General features: G+C 34.6%; 1 protein-coding gene and 1 long non-coding RNA gene across 5 annotated transcripts; both read right to left on the minus strand.

Moving 5' to 3' along the window:
• Positions 1 to 4: 4 nt before the first annotated feature.
• On the minus strand, positions 5 to 4972 carry LOC148849862 (mechanosensitive ion channel protein 8-like). Of its 4 annotated transcripts, XM_088947311.1 has the most exons (4): positions 2687 to 4967; positions 1183 to 1306; positions 999 to 1027; positions 199 to 253 (listed from the first exon to the last, which is right to left on the minus strand). In XM_088947311.1, exons 1-4 carry the CDS (start codon positions 4894 to 4896, stop codon positions 217 to 219), a joined length of 2400 nt encoding a protein of 799 aa, XP_088803437.1. In that variant the 5' UTR covers positions 4897 to 4967; the 3' UTR covers positions 199 to 216. The 4 variants fall into 4 exon arrangements, 3 of the variants coding, with proteins under 3 accessions (XP_088803436.1, XP_088803437.1, XP_088803435.1); XM_088947310.1 differs by lacking the exon at positions 999 to 1027 and having other exon boundaries at positions 5 to 253; positions 2687 to 4965; XR_016099765.1 differs by having other exon boundaries at positions 999 to 1306.
• Positions 4973 to 12568: 7596 nt separating this feature from the next.
• LOC148849863 (uncharacterized) lies at positions 12569 to 16815 on the minus strand. The gene is made up of 2 exons (XR_016099766.1): positions 16630 to 16815; positions 12569 to 14657 (listed from the first exon to the last, which is right to left on the minus strand). It is a non-coding gene; the product is annotated as an uncharacterized LOC148849863 (long non-coding RNA).
• Between the last annotated feature and the right edge of the window lie 416 nt (positions 16816 to 17231).

The raw sequence follows: 17231 nt of genomic DNA on the forward strand, positions 1-17231 counted from the left end.
TTTTTTTACATGTTAATGGGGCTAGAAGGGTTAAGGGTAGACCAAACAGGACATGGGTAGAGGTAGTAAGAAATGATTTAAACACCAACAGTTTAAAAGTGGATATGGCTTTAAATAAAACAAATTAGTGAAACAAGATACATGTAGTTGATCCTATATAAATGATATTCAGCATCTGATGGAGTTTGTTCACAGCTGTTTTTGTATCATTAAGTGTTAAGGCAAGCGCTCTCCTTTCTCTAAATGCATTAACCTGAAATTTGAGAGATGTAAGACAATAGATATCACCATCATATCAGTTCCTGTTATCATGAGTACAACAAAAACTGCACAACAGATAACCATTTGCACTGGTTTCCCCTTAACAAGGGCTATTGCCCAATGTTGGTCCCTGATATCCAGGGTCTTGGGAGGGGTGGATTGAATATGGACCGAACCTTTTTTGCACACAGTGACTACTCTGAGACTTAAACCAGCATTTTCACACTTCTCAGACAGGTTTCTCCTGCTTTCCACTCATCAAGTATCAGAGAACTTAGTAATTTTCTTCTATCCTGTGGAACATCCAGTTTTAGCCAACTTTCTGGATGCTCACAAGACAGAAGATGCAGCTAACAGATTTCTCTATTGGAGGATTAAGTTTTTAAATTTTCAAAAGTTCTACTTGTCTTAGACTAAGACATCCTTTCTTCTATTCTTTATCCCGAACCATGTTGCTTGTTAAACATAGATGCATAGCTAAGAATTGAAACAATCTAGTGTTTTGCATCTTATTGTATTCAAGGAAACGTTTTGCAATTGTTCAATAATACAATGCTCACTTATACCGTCATATTAAGACAAACCACCTTCCTAAGCTTTTGAGGTTGGTAAACTTACCATTTAACATTAAACTAATCAGACATCTACCAAAAATGGGTTGCACAACTCCAAAGAGAAAAAAACTAATTGCAGCATGAATCCCTTGGTTACAATGGATATGTGTTGGAATACCAGACCTTTTCTTTTTCACTTTCTTTGTTAGAGCCTGCAATCCAGAGAATGCTTCATTGAATGTATGGTCATGATATAGTCCGGATCTGCCTACCCATCCCTTTGAATAGCAGAAAGCCATGGATTGCATGCTCTAAACACATGCTCTTCACTAGAGGAAGGAGAAAAGCAGACAAGAAAATAACCTACCACCCAGTTCTTGAGAGCTGACTTGCTGATTCTTTTACTTTCAGTGGCTCCTTCAAATAGACTCATGGTCTTTGAAGCTTCATCTTCTCTCAAGAAACGCATCAGATCCTCGAGGTAGATGTACCTGTGGCAAGAAAAAGGCCAAAGCATTGACATTGGGAAAAGAACAGAAATAAGATGAACAGATAAATTACTTGAAGGAGAACTTGAAGAATGTGAAAGGTTTCGCCCACAGTTGTGCTGAGGTATTTTTAAAAGTTATATGAAATATTTATTTATTTGCAAAGGTACTCGACAAGTCCCTCTTAGGAGAAATGGTTATGGGCTTTCAAAATAAAGGTTATTAGTTCAACTCATATCAAGTAACAGATTCACTGAATAGACAATTAATTGTAATCTCAAAGTTTTTTGTGCATTTCTTTTACCGTGATTAGAAGGAACTGCAAGTTTTTTTTTTCAATTTTTGATACATAAGTAATTACAGCGCTTAACTTCACAGAACTAGAGTGTAGGCTTTGCATCCTGGGGACAGAAATTTCTTGAGAAACTTGCAACCAATAAAACAACATTCTAATAGTGATGAATTTACTGTCTTAAAGACAATACATTAAGTGGCATACCTTGCACTTAATTATTCTATGCAGCTTGTTTGAATTCTTCTCCAACTGGTTGAACTAAATGGTGCTCCATGGATTGGTCTTGACATCAAAGAGTTCACACAAACACCCTTATGATCAACTCTAATAAAGATCTCTACGATACAATAATTATTCTTTTTCTTTATGTTTCTAATTAGCAACTAGGGTAACCAACTGAATGAAATTCAATTGAATCGAGAGGTAAAGCAGAACTAGGGTAATTAACATATTGGACTTAAGATTTTAGAATCTAAACTATCTATTTAATAAGTTATTTTGAATTTCCATGTTAAAAAAGGAATGAAACATAAAACTTTATTTTGAGGCATATATAAAAAGGTACCTTTCAAGTTATTCTTCATGCTTGTGCACCGGCAGTTGGGTTATGGTTCACAAGGTACTTTTCAAATCTTGAAGTAAGATGTATGTTAAGTTAAAAGGCTGAAATTGCATAATAGAAATGGTTTGAGAGACATTTAGAAACCAATTGGGGGCAAGGACATAACTAGATACACTAACGGTAACAGATATGGAATTTACACTAAATTTTGAAGTATCTGATACAATAAGGAACCCTTGTTGGGTATCATTAGAAATAAAGGCATATGAATTCAACAATGTGCTGAACAATTTGACAGTTACCGTGTAAGCATCCTAGAGCACAATTAGACCAGACATGGTGGAAGTAATAAGAAATAATTTAAGCGCCAATAATTTAACAATGGATATGGCATTAAACACAACGGATTGGCCAAACAGGATTCATGTAGGATGTAACCAACCCTATATATGTATGTATATAGACATCATCAGCATTCGAGCAAGGAGAAAAGAGAGTATGAGCAAGAAAGGAAATATTTACATACTTGGAACCACACATGGCCACGTTGTTAAAGATTTTCTTTGCCGCAGCTTTTGCCTCACATTCACTTCGGATTTGCATTGTTGACTCGTCAGTGTGAGCCGAACCTAATATCGTTTCATCCAGTGTGGACAGGACACCATGCCGGACTATATTCATCAACCTTTTCATGTTCCAAGCAGATATGTTCTTCTGGTTCAGCTTGTGCAAGTGATCAATTGTGATCCCCTCATCCTGCTGTTTAGAAACTGTGCCAGACTTTCCAGCTTTAGGACTCCTCTGGAGACCACCGCTTCCAATCACCTTCCCACTTCTGGTCGTCGGCAAGACAGTTGCCCGGAGGTCAGGAGGCATAGTAGCACCTGCATTTTGAAGGTTCCGAACCTCGGCCATGACCTTCTCGTTTTCTTCCTGTGCATGCTGGATTTCAATCAAAGGGGGGCCAGATAGGGTCTCAATCACATATTGATTGAACAGAGACTCCTGAATCCGGTCAAAGTATGCACTAACATGAAACGATGATGCAAGAACCTTAACAAGGAGTGTCTTGACAAGCCATATTAACGTAGCGACTAAGAAACAGAACAAGATCTTGGTTACAAAATGCAGAATACTAGTATTCGTCTCCCTCGCAACCTTCTTATCCAACATAGCATGCCAAGCGATCAGAACTAAACCCAACCAAATACAGTTCTTAACAGCTTTCCTCACTCCATAGACAAAATACAGAACCCTTTTCCTCAAAAGGAAATTACGCTCAATGAAGAAGACTACAAGCCGAATTCCCCAACCAGAGACCAAGCGTCCGCATATCACAACCAGAACAAGGACCTCCCATTTCCATAGATGGAGCCTCCACACCAGCTTCTTTGACAGTGCAGGGATCGAAAGACTGCAAACAAGCGTTGCTAGGATCAAAATCAGACTGACCCATTCAAGAAGCGTTAAGGCGCTGATGTTACCCTTCTTATATTCCTCTGGAACGTCCTCCTGCGAAAATGAGTCGTCTTCATCCTCGTTATTAATCCTCCCCAACATCCCAGATTTCACCTGGCCGGACTTTGCCACCCTCCCGGATTTTCGGTCTTGGTCCTCCGGTGGGTCCATGAGCCTCGACTTGGTTTTAGCTTTCAACAGGCTCGAATTCCTCCGATATGAAGCATTGGAAGTACATCTCAGAACCTCGCCTCTGCCCCTACCACTACTATTAGCACTACCACCGCCTATATTTGACGATCCGCCATTATGTTGTTTTATTTGGTTGTGTTCGTCTTCCTCGAACGAGTTGTTGTAGCGTCGTTGGACGAGTTTTTGGGCAGTCTCAACCCAAGTGGGAGAAGAACCTTGAAAGGATGCCTTGAGCTCCCGGGAGGAAGTCTGCCGATGATTCATCGGACTCTCTGCCATAGGTGGCAAGTTACGATCGTAGCGGAGCTCGTCCTTATCCAACGCTATCTCCCCCGACGCCGTCTGTTCATGCAAGAACTGCACAATCAGCTTGGGTAGTGGACCATCGGGACCTTGCGGTCGCTGGTGAAAAGAGAAACCATCAGCGTCAGCAGCACCGCTTTGGCCCGCATTTTCACCACCAGACTCCCTGCTGTTGGCATTTTTACCATTGTGACGATTTGAGTTGTTGTTGCCGTCGATGTTGAGGACCACTTCTCTGTGGTTGTCCGAAGAGTCAGATTTCGACATGCGCTCGTCGAGGTCGAGGAGGATGGGCTGCAATTCGTGATTTTGTTCCTGAGCTTCGGCGGAGATTCTACAAGTATATTTGTGGGAACCTTGGGCCGACTTGAATGATTTTCTAAGCGATTCCATGAAAAGAGGAAGAAGGAACTGCGTGTTTTCTCGAATAAAAGAATACGCAGGGTTGCAACCACTTGAATGTTGAAACGTCGACGTGGGTGGTGATCTGTCACCACTCACCAGTAGTAAGTGAGGACTTCTCCCTCGAAAAAAAAAATTATTGGGGTTGTTTTTGAGAGGGAGAGACGGGGTTTCTTCAAAATTCAAAGTTGGAAAGTTTAAATGAAACCTGGAAGGCTGAACTGAAGGCACGATAAAAAGCTTATAATATAAATTGCAGAGGAAGAGAGAGAGAGAGAGAGAGAGAGGAGAGAGAGAGAAAGAGCGCAGAATGTAAAAAAGCAACAACAGAGAACAGGTGGCTAAAATATATAGACTGGTGTTTGAGTCATCACCGACCATGACTCCATGAGCATGAGTTATTGAGTTGAGTGCATGACCATAACCAAAAGAACCAAAACAAACGAAAAAAACAAAGAACACAGTAGTAGAACAGCTTCAGCACTCAGCAGGCAGCAGGCCTCGACGATGAAAATATAAATGACCTGGTATTTTCTGTTTAATTGCGATAACTGCCCTTCCTCACTCTTCAGAGTCAGATACGCGTGGGATGTCATTGTTCTGTTCTTCGGTGGAAAGCAAACATTATCAACGGCTATGATGAAAAGGGGATCAACGATGCAGATGCAGCAACATCGCCTCCACTCCAACGATTCATCATCAATTCATCATTCAAGAAGAAGGAAAGAAAACTACCTATATATTCAACACAAAAGAAGAGAATCGATCGTAACCGTATCCGTATACTGGCTCTCGATATTTTGTAGGAATCGAGGGCAGGGCATGGGTGTAATTTCAGTTGAGAGAATCGGTGACTGACAGACAGTGAGCGAGTGCAGTGTGGGGACCGCTGTGTTACGTGTTACGACTTACGTGAGAGACTCTCGCTCCTGCGCACAGTGGTAGTGGCATCACCTTCACCGCGTAACACAGAGAGGCACAGCTCCACTCACTCCACCAGAATCGACGGAGAGAGATAGCCAGATAGGCGGGGCGCACTTCCAACACGGTCGGTGTGCATGAGAGAGAGAAAGAGAGCTTCTTGCATCTTGATCTTGACATTGACATATACCTAGTACATCATATATGCGGCAAAACGAGACGAATATGAAGTTAATAATCATTGCGAAAAGGAAAGATCAACCGAAAATTAAGATTTAAGAAATCAAGCACAAATCAATAAGCAAATGGCCATGCAATGAATGTTAGTCTTATATATATATAACTAGCGGGGACGTGTGTGATGTACGAAAAAATAGGGAAGATTGAATAATTTTAATTATTATTAATTATTTGATAAATTAAAGGTAAATTCCTTAAATTATTCTTATGGTTTAGTTAATTGATTGTATTGACTAACACAACTTATTTTTAATAATTGACTAACTCTATCCTTATGTTAAGTTGTGGTAATATTTCATCAAAACTCAACACATGACATATTTTTCTTAAAAACTCAATTTTACCCTCCACCTCCGACCTCCCTCTTTTTCTCTCTTTCCTTTTCCCCTCTTTCTCTCCTTTACCCTAAACAAGGGAGATCCACCGCTTAGTCTGGTTAAAACACATTGGAAAGAAAGAAAAGGAGAATAGGGGAGATTTATCGTTGCTCTCCATTGCTTGGTCTAATTAAAACACATTGGAAAAAAAGGAGAATATAGGAGATTCACTATTGCTCTCCACCGCTTGGCCCGCCTAAAACACATAAGAAAAAAAGGAGAATGGGGGAGATCCGTTGCTACTCTCCACCGCTTGGTTCGGCTAAAACACACAGAAAAAAAAAGAACAGGGGAGATCCGCAATTGCACTCTGTCGGTGGTTGCTGTTGTTGCCACTATTGCAGTTCCAACATTTATGACAAAGAGAATGAGAGGGAGGGAGAGATCTGAGTAAAGAACACAAATATGAGTATCTCTCATATTCTCAAATTTGTAAGGAACCTAGATCTGAGATTTGAGAGATACTCAAATATGAGATCCAGTCATCATCCGTCGTTCCGACAGTTATGGTGAAGAGAATGACAGGGAGAGGGAGAGATCCGAGTAAGAAACCTAGATCTGAGAGATACCCAGATCTGAGATTCGGTCACCATCCATCGTTCTGGTAGTTCTGGCGAAGAGAATGAAAGGGAGAGATCCAAGTAAGAAACCCAGATCTAAGATCTAAGAGATACTCAGATCTGAGATTCAGTCACCATTTGTCATTCCGGTAGTTTTGGCGAAGAGAATGGGAGAGAGAGGGAGAGATCCTAGTAAGGAACCCATATCTGAGTAATTCTCAAATCTGCAAGGAACCCAGATCCGGTCATCATCCGCCATTCCGATAGTTCTGGCAAAGAGAATGAGAGGGAGGGGGAGAGATTTGAGTAATCTATAGTGGAGGGTAAAATAGTCTTTTTCATATCTCTATTGACGCACGTTAATGATTAAAAAGGATTAGTCAATTGTCAGAAATAGTAGGGATAGTGTTAGTCAATTTTCAAAGAGAAAAGGTACACTTAGTCAATTAGCTAAACCATAAGGGTAGTTTAAGAAATTTACCCATAAATTAATAATCAAAATTTGTTGTTAATTAACTAAAAGCATTTAAAGTTATTGTTAATATTTAAATTTTTAATAATTGTAATTTTCATTTAATGTTGATTACAAAAAATATTTATTGTTAATTTAATATGAACAAAAATGTATTAATAAATTTAACTTTATTAATCATTTGTAGTAATTTTAATAATTGTTATTAATTTCATTATTTTTAAATAAAAATTTGATTAACTTTAAATAAATACAAATAATTACAAAAACTAACATTTTTATTAATTTCACTAATAATTAACAATTATATAGGAATGGCAATGGGGTGAATTCAGGGTGGGGTTCAGGGCAAGGCACCCACTACTCATCAAGAATGGGGAACCCTTGAATTTTTCCTACTCGGTCCCTAGTGTTGGGTGTGTTCAAGGCAAGGCACCCACTCCTTGCCAACCTAATATTCAAATTGATGACAAAAATGATAAAAAATATATAGTGAGTAACAACCACATAGCAAACTTCCAAAAGTACACTAAATTGTCTTTAATTTTCAAAAATGTAATTTTATGAAAATTTTGGAAATTTTATCACATTTATGTAATTTTGAAAATTTATTCCAATTTACTTTTGAATTGTTATTAAATTATTTATTTTCTTTTTAAATGGTTTACTTACAAAATTACACTAATTTATCTTATATTTTGTAATATAAACTAATCAATAATTTCCTTTTTTCAATGTTATGCTAACTTATCTTAATAAGTTGTATAATTTTTTGTTCAAATTATTGTTTCCGCTTTCCCATACTCATTTATCTTTAAAAATTTTCAATAATTTACAATGAAAATTACATAATTTTTCAATAGCTTTCCAAATATTATCAAATGTAATAAAATTTCCTAAAATTTCCAAAATATTCCAATAATTTTCAATACTCATTTATCAAATGTAATATAGTTAATTTCCAGAATGTTATTTTATGAAACTGTAGTCTTATGAAAATTTTCGAAAAATTTATTATGTTTGTGTAATTATGGAGCTTTATTAAAAATTATTTTAAATTGTTTTTAAATATTTATTTTTATTAGGTAAATTACTAACAAAATTACACTAATTTGTCTTTTATTATCCAATATTAATTAATTAATAATTTCATTTTCTAACATTATAATATTTTATCCCCCCCATCTGCATTCGGTTATTAACTATAATAATAGCAATAACTAAAATTTTATACTCTTTGATAACTGTTAAATATAATTCTCAATTTTATAGAAATTAGTTAAAGAGTTTTAAATTTCTATAAAATATTTTTAATTAAAATGAATATAATAGTATTTACCCAAAATACTTTAAAAAGTCATGATGAGTTAGTTAATAACAATATTTATTATTTTTTGGTAATTTACTAACCATATTTATTAACTTTTGGTAACAACACTATTTAATATTCATTGAATATGGATTGGTTTAAATATTAACCATACTTAACTATTTATTAATTAATATGAATATTTTAAATGAGAGAGAGAGAGAGAGAGTTGATATAGATTAGGGGGAGAGATTTTTGGAATTGATTGGAGAGTGGAGTAACATGATAAGTTCCTAATGGCTTAGAGAAAATACCTAGAGAGATTTTAGGAATATTTTTATGTAGTTGAATTGGGAATGATGGCATTAGGGCTACAAGTTGGGCCGGGTTGAGGCCAACCCTAGCCCAACCCTACCTTCTTCTCATCCCTTAAAACCTCATAGAAATATATATATATATATATATATATATATATATTAGTCCTATGTTTCATTAGTATTTGTTTGTTGACGTTTTTTTTTTCTTTTTTTTTTGTTGTTCTTTTGGTACAAAATTCAGAAAAATAAGTTTTAGAAATGACTATAGTTTATTATGAGTTATGACTTAAGATAGATCTTTCTTGGGCGGCAAACAACATAGAGGAGATGAAGACTAAAATTTTCAAAAAACATAAAATAATGTTTTTTAAGTTAAGGTTTTAGTCTTTATGATTAGGACTAAGTGAAGTGATTATCTTAAAATAAATACATGATACTATCTAGCGGGAGCTATACAAATATCATGCATCTAAACAAATCAATATATGCTATATATTACATATAACATATATTTATATATGATATGTACTATAGAGTCGGGTTCGGGTTGGCTAAGGGGTCAACTCTAACCCAACCCAAAGTAAAATCGAGTTCATGAGTTTCAACCCTAACCCTAACCCGAACATCAACCCGACCCAACCCAACCCAACTTTTTCGGGTTGGGTTTGGGCCAACCCGGCCCAAGTTGTAGCCTTAGATGGCATGACTTAATGGGAATAGTGGGAACGGGAGAGAAGAGAGAATCAAGGAAAATGCAAGGTGGGGATAAATGGACAAAGGAGAGACATGACGACGTGAACTGTCCCTAATTCTTGTTTCTTTGGAATTCCTATTGCATCATCGTCCCTAATCTTATCTTATTATTACAAAAAATAAAAGAATACTAATAAATAAATTTGAAGTAAATTGTCATTCTTTTTAGTTCATCACCCTAGGCGCTTAGGTTCAATACATCGATGGCGATTAGGCCTGTCAATGATATCCGAAAACCCAAGGCTGGATCGGATTATTTCGAATTCGGATGGTGTATATAAGTAACCGGATTAGATTCGGATGTTACAATCTAAATTCAATTAATAATTGGATCGGATTCGAATTTGACCCAATCTGATCTCATTAAAATCCGAATTCAATTATAATATAATATATATTAATTTTAATATATAAGTTTTATATAATTATATTTAACATTATAAAAAATATATTCTATATATTTTATTATATGTGAATTTATATATATAATAAATTAAGTATGTTATATTTATATTAATTTATTATATATAAAGGTTAAAAAATAAATACATTTTTTATTTTTTGGTATTTTAGAAATTTTATAATGAAATCGTATTAAATCCTAATCCAATCCAAGTCCGTTAAGATTTAGATCTGAATCTAAATCTTTAAATCCGATCAGATTTCAAATTAAATTTGGATGCGTACAATCAATAATCGGATCAAATGCGAATTTTGCTATATCTGATCCGAGTCCAACTCTACAGTTTGGCCCATCCACGATATACCAACAACTGCTGTTTAATTCTTGCTTAGAGATAAAATAGCTAGCCTTTACCAAACAATATTCTTTTTTTTTTCCCTTTATTTTTTGAAGTTTCAATCACCCAACACATACATAGTATATATATATCAGTCCGTTTCCGTCAATACAAATTCAAAATTTAAACCTCTGTATTAATTATATCATTAAATTCTTAATTTAAGGTTTGGCTCTGTTTTTTTGAGTAGGAATATTTTACCTTTCACTAATTGTGCCTTTGACCCACAATATGTGCCCCATTAATTATATTTCATACAACAGAACTAATAACTCTCAGCACAATCAGATTGAAGATGAGAGAGAACGAAGTGACGGCCAGTCCAGGATTCATACATGCCGTGAGGTCTGTGCCACCATATGTTTTGCAATTTATATAAAAAGGATGTCTAAAATTTATCATGAGTTTTCAGCATTTTTTTTAAATTTGTCATATAAGTTTTTATTTTCTAGAACTCACTTTCTATTAGTGCATTGCAGCACTGTAAATGCTTCTTAATAGAGGTGCCCACTAGACCTGTTTATGGGCCGGGTAGCCTGACGGGTCAGCCCGATCTAAGTTGGGCTTGGGCCTAAAATATCGGGCCCGACTTTTTTCAAGTCGGGTTCGGACTTTCTCAAAAAAGCCTAGCCTGAGCCTGACTTGATAATGTATATTAATAAAAATATATTTTATATAATAAAAAACCATATATACAATATATTTTTCTTATCTTTTTTCAATTAATAATAAGACTTTTCATGATTTTTTTAGGTCTTGAGGACTTTTAGTATAAATAAAACAACTTTTAATTGAATTTAAAAGGAAAAATCTTTTTTTTTTTTTTTATTTCTAGTTGGGCTTGGGCTTCGAGCTTTATAGTCAAGTTAGGCTTGAGCTCAAGACCTAGGCCCAATGGTCAAGCCAGGCTCGGGCTTGGGCCTGAACATTTTTTGTTGATGTAAAGGCAAAGCTCGGCCAGGCCCAGCGTATGAACAGGTCTAGTGCCCATATCAGCATAAATAACAATTTTCATGACCAAATTACCCTTAAATGGTGAGTTAGAGGAAAAGGGTGCACCGTTATCCAATCTTTATATTATTCGAGTTTTTTTGTCTTTTTCAGTTTTTAATTTTTTTTTTCATTTTAGTGTTTTATTATAATTTCCAATGTTTTTTATAATTTATTTTTTTTACTTTTTTCTTTTTTTACAATCTATAAAATTTCCTATATTCTTTGTTATTTATTTGTGATTTCTGTGTTTTTCTATAATTTTTTATTTTTTTTCTACAAATTTTATTTTCTGATTTTGTTTTTCAATCTCTATAATTTCTATAATTTGAAAATAATTTTTAATTTTGTTTGTGATTTTTATAGTTTTTTATATTTTTTGTAATTTCTATGTTTTTATGTATTTTATATTTGAACATGCTTTTTGAGCTTTTTCCTTTTTTTCATGTCTAAATATTAAAATATATACATCTATGAAGGTTAAAATAGTAATATATTAACACACGTTAGTCTATTTAATGTGAAGTTAGTGACTTGGTGAGTTTTAGACATTTTGAAAAATTGTGGTGAGTTTAAGAAAAATGCAAAAAACTTATGGTGAATTTTAGACAATTTCCCTTCATTAATTGTGCCTTTGACCCACATTTTGTGTCCCTCTTAATTATATTTCATACGACAGAATTAATAACTCTCAATACAATCAAATTGAAGATGAGAGAGAATGAAGTGACGGCCAGTCCAGGATTGATACATTCCTTGAGGTGTGCCACCACATGTTATGTATAACTTAAAAGCAAAAAGCTGTACTCATTGTTTTGCATTTGTCAAATGGAATCTTTTTTTTTTATATAACCTAAATGAAATCTTATAATCTTTCCATTTTCATCTTTTAACTATTATCATTATAAATTTAATTAATTACAATGATACCATTGAATAAAACAAAAAAAATCATACCTTATCCTTTCTCATTTTCCTCTTTCATAGTTGATACTAAATATGTAATTATTTACAATAGTGCCACTAAACTTTTACATTTTTTCATATTTGTTAAAAATTGTCTTTATCTCCCATTTTAATTACAACCATGCCATGTTGGGTCGTGCTTCCCTCTCCTAGGATACTTTAGGGGGTTAGTCAGGCACAACCCTCGGCTTAAGCCTACACAGGCATGTGTCATGTTGCAGGTTGGGCTGGTCCGTGGGCCAAGTCTTAAGCCTAGCCAAGCCATGAACCGGGCTAATCCATGTTTTTTAAAAATTTTGAAAATAATAATGAAAAAGTTAACATAAATTAAAAAAATAGATAAAAAATAAAAAAAAAGATCTTAAAATTTTATTTTATATGAATTTTGATGTATACAACTGTTTATATAAATGCAATAATAAAATATGGCCCGAACCCATGCGGGCTCGTGCCTTGCCGCAAGCCAAGTCAGGCCATAGACCGGGCTAAGCCATGTTTTTATAAATTAAAAAATAGATAAAAAAATAAAAAGATTTTAAAATTTTATTTTATATGAATTTTGGTGTGTACAATTGTTTATATGTGCAGTAATAAAATGAAATATATATAATTATTGTATATAATATACAGCCTAAGCCCACACGGGCTCGTACCGTTCCACGGGCCGGGCTGGTCCGTGGACCAAGTCTTAGGCCAAACTGGACCATGAAAAGGGCTAAGCCATGTTTTCTAAAAATTTTGAAGATCTTAAAATTGAAAAAATAGACAAGAAAACTAAAGAAGATCTTGAAATTTTATTTTAGCCTGAGCCCGCACGGGCCGGGCTGGTCTGCAGGCCAAGTCTTAGGCTAGGTCAGGCCATGAACCAGGCTAAGCTTGTTCATGGGCTCGGTAACCCAGTAGTTCAGCCCGACCCACTAACAGTGCTAAATTAATTAATTAAATAATTTGAGATAACCTTTACCAATCTTGTGTTGATAATACATAAAGTTTTATTTATTTATTCATTTATTTTACTAAATTATTTAATTAGGTAATAATTTAATAATCTAACAAATTATTATTGCTAGCAAAGTAAGACATAGAATTGTGTATACATTTATATACATTTATTCTCTCACTTGATTGTCTATTTATCTCATTTATTTTATAAATTTATTTATTTATTAAATTAAATTAATTATTATTTAACTATTTACAATTATTCCACTATATAAAACAAAAATACAATAACAAAAGTCATCTCTCCCTCTTTTACTCTATTGCTCGATGGCTGTGATTATTTATTGTTTTATTTTATTAAATTAAATATATTATTATCAATAAGTTTTTATTTATTTTAAAGATATCATTTTTTCCAATAAATATTTAATTAAAAATTTTACCTTTTGCAATTTTTTTCCTATATAATAATTTACCTTTGACAAGCCACTTACCATCATGTTGCAGGGGCCCCTTCTAGTGTTATGGGTAGCAAATTCCCTAATCTAAGCTAGTAATATAAGTGATAGAAACAATATGTAACTTAGGAGTGAGAGAGGAGTTTGGCAATCATTAACGATAGAAAAAATGCACAATCACAGAGAAGCATCAAGCTCATTAGTTCCTACAACAGTGGAACGAGGGCATCTCCTTCGATGATGGTTGAAGACCTGGTATTTGGGTTGGGTCAAGACATTTTGGGTTGATTTCGAATCAAGTTGAATTTTGGATTGAGTCAATAAATGTTAGATTCTAATTCTAAATGTTCGAGTTAGAGATGATCCATGGGTCAATTCGGGTCAATCCTAAAAATAATTAGAACTTTAAAAAATAAAAAAATATGAAAAATCTCAAAATTAAAAGAATTAACTTTAAAATTTCGAACATAAAATAAAAAAAAACTTGAAAACTCAAAAATTCAAAGAGTAAACGATAAATAGTAAATATTAAAGAATGAAAACTTATAACAATACATAAATTCCAAATTAGATCTGATAATCAGGTTAATAGGTTGACCAAGACCCAACCTGACCCAACCCAGTTTTTTTCAGGTCAGGGTGGGTCGAGTCATTCTCAAATTTTGATAGATAGATATGAGGCCCTAAGCGTTTTTTTTTTCCAAGTTGGATTGGATAGGATCATTCTCAAATTATGGTAGCTAGATATGAGACCCTGTTTTTTCGGATTGGGTCGGGTCGGTTTCACCGGCTGAATCAACTTTTTTCCAGGTCTTGATCAACAGTCCATTGAAGAGCAAAAGAGACAAACCAAGCCCCTCAGCCTCATGAAATTGAGTACAGTGGAAATTAATATGTTATCCCAGCGGCGGCACCATCAATACTGAGCTTCACAGTAGATGACGGGGGACGCTGCTCACAGCGGCTCACACTAGGATCAGGCTGGTCTGAGTCCAAACTAATATAGTGGCTACGAAGAAAGGCCAGGTGGGCCAAGGCTGAGACAATAACGGATTACTCATCATGTAGGCCATCGGCCAATGTTATGCAAATAACGAAAAATGACACAAGTTTCATATAACTTAAAGGATATATGTAATTCAACCAAATACAAAATAAAAGATCATTAAAATATATTTTATAAATAATTTATAGAAATAGAATACTAAAAAATAATTATTTTACTAATTAGAATATAACTACTGCATATGATTTTGCTTTGGACCTTCTACATTTTCATGAATCTAATACATTTTTAGATTAATTATATATTTTTATAATTATTAATTAATAGTTTAACTTAAATAAATAATAACATATAAATGGTTTTAATAACATATTATATATAATATGTACCTCGGACTCTTGATGTGTAATCAGTAAAATTGTATGATATCTATATGTCCCACTAGATTGATGTAACATATTCTTTATATAAACCACAAAACTATATCTTCTAGTGTATTTATTATATCTTATTAATAGTTATTTCAATCTTAAATTTAGTATTATTAATGTATTTGTGAGATTTGTGAGAATTACCCTTATGTAATCAATCATATCCAAATCCTTCCACCATATCCATGCGCATCCAAATTCAGAGTATTAGAAATGCCAAGAGTATCAAAAAAGCAATTTTAATAAGCATATCAAGATATGCATGGAAATTGGTATAAAAAGTAGGACACGTAGAGATATAATAAGAGAACCCAAAAACTTTGATGAATAAAAAAAATACATCACACTAAATCTAGTTTTATGAATGTATGTGTATAAAACACACATTAACGCATATATTTTAGGGCAAATTTCTTAAATTGTCCATACTGTTTAGTTAATTAACAAACTCTACTCTTACTGTTTAATTATTGTCTTAAACCACCCCTACTGTTTCTGACAATTGCTATTGTCGTTAACTCATAATGGAAAATGATGAAATGCCCTTTTTGCCCTTAAGTTAAGAGAAAAAATCCCCCTTCCCCGACCTCTTCTTCCCTATTTCGAGTCTTCTCTCTTACCGTCCTCCCCTGTTTTAAACGTCCAATATTGAGCTAGCCGAAGGTCGGTTCTTCTCACACAGATGAATTTGAGTCTAAGATCTTGAGTAGCATGAACCTGCTCTTGTTGCTGCTAGAAGAGATGAGTTTCGGCAATGGAGGAAGTTGAGCCATCGGTGAAGAAACGGTAAGAGAACCATGTCTCGTTGAACCTGTTGGTGAAGTTGGTTTGGCTGCTTTAGTCAATTTGATAGGAAGTGTTAGAGAGAGAGAGAGAGAGAGAGAGAGAGAGAGAGAGAGAAGGCAATGCAGATCTATCGCTGCAACTCGCTGCAGTGGCAGTGGTAGTGACAAAGCAGGGGTAGAGAGAGAGGAGAGCGAAGGAGGGCAGAGGGGGAGAGAGAGAGAGGGGGGAAGGCGATACAGATTTGTCGCTGCAACATGACAAAGCAAGGGCATAAAAAGAGAAAACAACGGCCTTTCAATAAGTCTTCACAATCTAACACGACTTTGACTTAGGTTCTAGCCAAGTGATCTCTCCGAAGAAGTTGCAGTCTTTGGGTTCTAACCAAAGGTTCTAGGTAGTATCTCATCAAAAGATATCTCCAAAAGTTTGTAGGTTCAAGTTCTAGGCTTATTGTCTTAGGGCATAAAAGGTTATGGAAGAAATATGGACCAAGGGTTCCAGTCTGAAAGAATTAAAGCTTAAGAGGGGCTTGGATCAATGGATCAATGGCTCTGATACCAAATGGAGTGGGGAGTGAGCAATAATAATTGGGCAATAATTGAAAATGATTGAGGGGTCCGATAATTGAAGGGTTATAGTAATAGAGTAGTATAATAACAGAGATTCAGAATGAGGGAGGTAATATGCTATGCATGAAAACAACAAAACAGTATAATTTGATTTCTTATTAAAGAAAGAATATACTAGGATTACAAAAAAATAAGTTTATAGAAACATTCAACTTACAAGGAAAAAAACACTCTAGAAGCACACTAGAAGCACAACTTAACAATTACACTCATCAAACCTCACAAGAACTTTCACTCAGATGAAATACACTCATACAAGAAAATGCTCACAAAACACTCAGAAGAATACAAGAAGACTACTCAGAAGGAAAACACCCTTAGAACGTAATTCTCAGCCGTCTCCATGGGAAGGGAAAACGATCCTTATTTATAGGCAGGAGAGCTGTTTCAAGAAATTTCTTTCATATTCGATCTTATCTTGAGGACATCTCTAATTGAGATGCTTGTCTTTTCTGCTTGTCTTTTTAGACAGGGTGATGAACTGGAGATGCATCTTTATCTCTTTACTGTGGGAAGATGCTTCTTTATCTTCGACTTTGGAGGCAGCGAATCTTACTGTTGAAGATAAGGACGAACCTTTTTAAAGTGGACAGATGTCTATCAACAGTGAAATTCCTTTATAATTGAGGCCTTAATGGGGTTGAGGGACCAAACGTTCTCGGTCTCAATGTCCTTAGAGATTCCCTTGCTAGGAAGTTTTCTCAACATTTAGAAGGCACAATTCTTTATCTAATACAGTTTATTTCAGCACCTAAACCA

Source organism: Nelumbo lutea, chromosome 5 (genome assembly GCF_056320005.1).
Source record: "Nelumbo lutea isolate HS-2025 chromosome 5, American lotus-T2T, whole genome shotgun sequence".
Taxonomy (NCBI): domain Eukaryota; kingdom Viridiplantae; phylum Streptophyta; class Magnoliopsida; order Proteales; family Nelumbonaceae; genus Nelumbo; species Nelumbo lutea.

What these genes read in the sequence shown, in the direction of transcription:
- LOC148849862 (XM_088947309.1), bottom strand. Translation starts at nt 4,896, where the DNA reads ATGGTCGGTGATGACTCAAACACCAGTCTATATATTTTAGCCACCTGT. An exon ending in GTGGCCATGTGTGGTTCCAA is followed by an intron (nt 1,307 to 2,686) that starts GTATGTAAATAT and finishes TTCTTGCCACAG; the next exon opens with GTACATCTACCTCGAGGATC. An exon ending in CAGCTCTCAAGAACTGGGTG is followed by an intron (nt 1,028 to 1,182) that starts GTAGGTTATTTT and finishes TCTGGATTGCAG; the next exon opens with GCTCTAACAAAGAAAGTGAA.